The following is a 6,000-nucleotide window of genomic DNA, read 5'->3' as shown; positions in this document are numbered from 1 at the left end:
TTCCAACCCTCTCGACCAATCCAGATGGAATCGCACGGCACGGGGCGAGCGCATCCGGCCTACTGCAGCGTGATAGTCCTGCAAGAGAAGAACGTTAGTGACCCGACGCCACATATCGACATGCCTGTGTCGATGCCAGCTTGCGTCGTCTGCGGTGAGAGTTGCGGATCGCTATCACAGTGCGATACATTTGTTAACGAGCGAAGGATGTGCAGGAAATGCCTCGCCCTACTAGCAATGGGAATGAAAAAGTGTGCGACTTTCAGGCGAGGGGCATGTAGAAGCATGGGGAGACGGTTGGAAATACGCGGAATTGCTCGGAGGCGAGAGCGTGTTTTGTTTTCTACACAGTTTTTGCACTCACACAATTACACATGTGTGAATGTGTGCGTTCACTTTCAGCCTGCGCGCTCAGTTTGGTTTTCTCGCAGCGGCTATCGGTGTCTCGCTCGCACTAGTGCAGCGAGTGTTCCTCTGTGCGCTCCCTTTCTTGCCACCACACGAAATTGTCAGTTCAGCTCAAGCGTTCTCCGTGAAAGGCAGCGCGCGTTTTAGCCTAAGTTCCGGGCGATCGAAGTTTCGCTAAGTGTTGAAGTGTTGCGCACATTGAAATGAAGCTGCGCTTATCTTTCACCATTTATCTTAAATGTGTGATTTGCGCTGCTTAATTTCAATTTTTTTTTGCTGTATTGAACATCAACAACGGGATCCACGCAGTTAGACGGCTATTTGAAATACGTCGATTTTTGTATATATTGAATGTGTGTGGTTTGAGGCAAGATTGTGTGAAGCAATGTATTTAAATGTGCTTTTATTTGCAATAAAAGTGATAGAATGTAAACCAAGTTTGATGTGTTCAAGTTTTTGTTTTGATTCGGGTGCACCAAGTCCGAATGAAGGGAAGCGCACAGCGCGCTACGAAAGAAACGAGCGGGAGGGGGTGTCAGTCCAGCGCAGCGCAATTCGCTGGAATCAAGTGGGAGGGGGTACCAGTTCAGCGCAGCGCAAGCCGAAAGAAACGGGGAGGAAGGGTATGATGAAACAGCGCGAGCGAGCGTTCTTTACAGCGAGAGCGCCTCGTGTATTTTAAAGGCAAGCAAGAGAGCGCATTCTCTCCGTGGTAGCGCTCCATCCGCCATTTTTAATTCTCAGCCCAAAACAACGGACTTCGGATCCGAGCTTGGGCCGGACCCCTACCGCGTGTTTCTACCTACCCCTCGCCTGAAAATTTCGTTCTCTTTGTCTGTCGGGCGGTTACCACGCTGGCAAATGCCGTGCTCCACCGTGTGGAGTATATAGATGCGGCGTTCAACATCACGAGCTGTTGCACGCGGAGGACACATCATCCGGTATCAGCCGCCACCAGGATCAACAAACTGGGCCAACAGGTAACAACCCGGGGTCTTTTGCTAACGTTCTAAACCATGCAGGAACAAATGATGGGGCGATCCTCAAATACGTGCCGGTGTCTCTTCATGGACCAGCTGGACGTGTAGATATGTACGCCTTTCTTGATGATGGGTCTACATCGACACTCATGGATGAAGGACTGAGGGACGAACTTGGTCTAACTGGCACACCTCATCCGCTGAGTCTAAAATGGACGGAAGGAGTGACCAGAGAAGAGGATGATTCGGAGAGGCTGCAAATACGTATGTGCGGCTACGACGAGTCACCGACGGATGAATTGACACACGTGCACACCGTGAAGCAACTCGCGCTACCACCACAGTCCGTCGACGTGGTAACTGGCCGCCAAGTACCCCCACCTGAGGGGACTACCTGTGAGGCCATATTCGCAGGCTGTGCCGCGCATACTCATCGGAGCAGATAACTGCCATTTGGGACAACCGTTGAAGACCGTGAAGGGCAAACACGGTGAACCGGTCGGTTGGAACACCAGCTTGGGTTGGGTCATTTACGGTCCTTGTGTTGGTCGAGACGATCAACATGCCACCTCCATGAAGACACCCACCTGCAGCAAGCAACGGACCACCACGCCGAAAGCTGGACAACAGTGGGACACCAAGCGACAAAGCGCTCGACCGAAGATCGATCTTTCCGTCGACCCGGGAACGCCTTGCAAGGCTGCGGTGACGCAGCGGTATGTATGTCTAAAAAGAAATAACATATTTAATCCCGTTGTAGACGACCGAGCTTACGGAAATGTAAAGGCACACTTAGCTGAAGAACGCCGCGGAAGAGTGGGCAACAATGCTTCGACCGATCGTCGGTTCTATCCGGTGACAAAATGGTCCGATCCTTCCGTGAAACACGAGAAACCGCAAGACGAGGCGCCCGTGGAGCGATTTAGTAAACCAAGGAATAAGGGCCGCTTTGTATCGAAGATTGTAGCTAAAGACGGATAGGTTAGGCAAGCTACGGTGCAAACAGTGAACAGCACATACATACGACCAGCACACAAATTGGCCAAGCTAGATGTTGGCATGAAAAATAACAACCACAGGGAGCATGGAATATGCACGGAAACCAATTTATATTAGCTGGTATCGCGAAAGAATTGGTTTAAAATTAACAGTCGTTAAAAATTAACCAGAGTCGTTAAAAATTGCTAGAATTTGGCATCGCAAACGCATTGAGTTCATTTGTTAATTTTAACGATGTTAATGCCGTCGTTAAACAAACGACTGTCAAGAGCGTATGCGATACAAATTAACAGTCGTTTAATTATACTGCTCGAATTTTTAACCCGTGTTTGCCTATATGCGATATCGAGAAGTCGTTAACTGTTTTGACGGTCGTTTATTTTAACAGGAATGAACAACAAATGAACTCGGTTTTCGTTTGATATAGCCAAGGTGGAATATAGTGGAGGTGGCTTCTTAACGTTTGGCATGTTGGCATTTTGAGGTTCAGTTTGACAACAGCCGTCGATATTTGTTTACAGGCAGCAGCTATATATAGTTATGTACACATGCGCTACGCGCTATGATACAGGTGCTGAGTAAGAAAACGGTCGCAAGCGAGCCATCGATGTTACTCCTCGCGCGGAGTCAGGTTCCAACGGGAACTCCACTGGAAGCAGGTTCCCACGACCAGGTGTGGTGTCGTATGTTCAGACGGACCGAGGCAACATGATCATCATAAACGTGGACGACAACGTGACCGGCAAACCTGGCAGCACCGAAAACACCAGCCTAGCTAAATAGTACTGAATCCAGAAGTTAGCTTTAGTCTTAGTTTAGCAGTTCGCAAATAAAGATCCCCAGTAATATTTTTTTAAAACTTACTCCGGGCTATCGTAAACATAATTATATATATATATATATATATATAAATATATATATATATATATATATATATAGTATATATATATATATATTTATATATATATATATATATATATATATATATATATATATATATATATATATATATATATATATATATATATATTTATATATATATATATATATATATATATATATATATATATATATATATATATATATATATATATATATATATATATATATATATATATATATATATATATATATATATATATATATATATAGTATATATATATATACTAGTTAAGGACAGGTAAAATCTACCAGATGTCCTCAAATTTAGAATTATTTAAAAACTCTACACGTTCAGTGGCAACAACCATAACTCAAACACCTATTTGTTCTTATTTGTTCTTACAACTGTGTTAACCTTGTAACTTCCTGGTTGTTACAGTTCTTAATGTACATTGCAGAACCGTTAAATAACGATGAGGCTACTTTTGAGCCATACTGATGGAAAAAAAAAATCTTAAATCTTAAATAGCCATAAAAAACCAAGTCACGCAATTTTGTAATTTTTTTCAACTGGTGTTCAAAAATAAGGTTCTTTGTTACGCACGTAAAGCACCAATGAATCTTATTTACTTACACTTATAAGTAATAACAATGGTAATCATGATTGGCGAATTTTGTGGCCATTTTGATAAAACAGAAAGTTCAGTAGCTGCATTCCTTCTTATTTTCAATCGAACTGATACGTTCCATGCTTCTGTTGACACAAATGTATAATTTTTTGATTATTATTTTTTGGTTATCGGCGTGATTTTTTGGAAAGCATAGCTAAGTAGTAACCTAACCTAACCTAGTAATAACGTATTGATGTGCAGTGGATTAAAAAATTAGGGTGCCGCTAATACATATACAACTTGTTTAGATCCAATCCCAATTGCGTACTTAAAAACATAAATTTTTGAAATGCTCACTTCTGTTTCAACCCATCTTCTGTTTTTTGTGCCCATAAATGTAAGATTGAACTACAAAAATATGATATCACACGTGGTTCGAATTCCATTTCTACTCTTTTTTCGACATATGTTTCATACGTTAGGTAATAAGTAATAGATGTTAGAACAATTTCAATGTAAATTTGCTCAGTCTTTAATTTCATGAGGGTCATTTCCAAAAACGCCATCAAAATTTTATTTTAATATCCTGAAACTGGTTTTGAAGTATTAAATGGAATTGGTATTTGTGTATGAGACAATTGTTATTGTTGTGCCAAATATCAAATTTCAACAGTGAACATATCCCCTCAAATAACCATTCCAAATGTGTAGTTCTAATATTCCGATCTATACTGTTATAGAAAAGAATGGTTCAACACTGTTTTAGCCTTCCCAGATCAATCAACTAAATTGACGTTTACTTGCAAACTACTTTATTTACTCTTGCCGCCCCACATCTTTCAGATTTTGCTTCTAATTTGACGTGTCCTTAATTATAACGTGGTTGTTCTTAATCAACAATAAAGTACAGTGATAGCATCACATGGTAAATATCGTCATCACTCTTGATAGATACAGTCAGAATCTTTTCAGCCCTCTTGGGCACGCTACAGTAAGCACAGTTTCATTGTGGATCATTCTGCAGTTGATGCTGATCCGGCTAAATGCAGTGCGCACGGTTGTCTCACCTAACGCGCAGTATGTTGCAGCCATGTCGCGCAATGAACCATCTCTCCCTTTAGTGCTTTGTTCCGGAAGGACGTCCTGAAATAAGTAGTTCTTCCCACCCGCGAACAAATCGTTACAAATTCAATTTTTACGTTTCAAGCCATCAACATCCGCCGTTTTTTTGTTCGGAATTTCAGCAAGGCTTTTTAGCATATGGCCGCTTAGGGTCTCTCGGCTACATCCGCCTCTTATGCGTTTTCCTTGTCCCGACTCAGCTAATATTGCGGAGTAGTAGAGTTGGGGCGATCCCGTGTTACGTTGTCGTCAACTCGAACGACTCAATAACATGCCCGTCATGGGTTCAAGCCCATGGACCGTCCCCCCGTAGCAAGGATTGACTATCCGGCTACGTGGTAATGAATTAAGTCTCGAAAGCCTGTATAGGCCGACATGTCCGCATAAGACATTACACAAAATAGATGATGATTTGAGGGAGTGTACATGTTCGACGTCCTGGATATAGCAACCCGTTTTACAGGATATTCTGTACCACACTTATCTGCCGATGACGACGGTGTATGTAGTATTCGAGGTTAAGCACCAATAATGAGTATGGTTGGCTTTATTAATGATTCAATGAATTGGAATATCAACCATTTCACAATTAAGCTATTTTGCATAGTTTTCAAACATGTTTTTTTAAATATTGCCTTGAATATCTTGATTAATAATGGGAAGGGGTATGAGATGGGACACTTTATCATCAGGTGGCTAATTTGCAACTTTAATTATTGAAAAAAATTATTATATCCAATACCATGTGTTTTCAAATCGGTTTGTGTAAACAAAAAATCTATGTAACCATTGCCCTCATTACCTGCGGGCTAGCAGTGGTGCACGGAGCAAGTCCTTTCGCAGCAACGCGCGTTGCTAAGAGAGCTCTGCTCTCACCGCTTTCTCTCTCTCGCTGAATGGTTTCTCTCACGTCATTGTGGCGATTTTCGATTTTATATATAGTGATATATATATATATATATATATATATATATATATATATATATATATATATATAT

At 41.6% G+C, this 6,000-nt stretch overlaps 1 protein-coding gene across 1 annotated transcript in view; it reads left to right on the top strand.

The window, feature by feature from the left end:
• Positions 1–1,537: 1,537 nt before the first annotated feature.
• LOC133395090 (uncharacterized) overlaps positions 1,538–6,000 on the top strand; it is a 28,026-nt gene continuing 23,563 nt past the window's right edge. Inside the window, exons 1-2 of the mRNA XM_061663783.1 lie at positions 1,538–1,759; positions 1,803–2,104. Coding sequence (XP_061519767.1) covers positions 1,538–1,759; positions 1,803–2,104 — 524 coding nt within the window. The remainder of the gene's footprint in view (positions 1,760–1,802; positions 2,105–6,000) is intronic.

The sequence above is a fragment of the Anopheles gambiae genome, chromosome 2 (assembly GCF_943734735.2).
Source record: "Anopheles gambiae chromosome 2, idAnoGambNW_F1_1, whole genome shotgun sequence".
Taxonomy (NCBI): Eukaryota; Metazoa; Arthropoda; class Insecta; order Diptera; family Culicidae; genus Anopheles; species Anopheles gambiae.
This window is presented reverse-complemented; position numbering and strand designations above follow the sequence as displayed.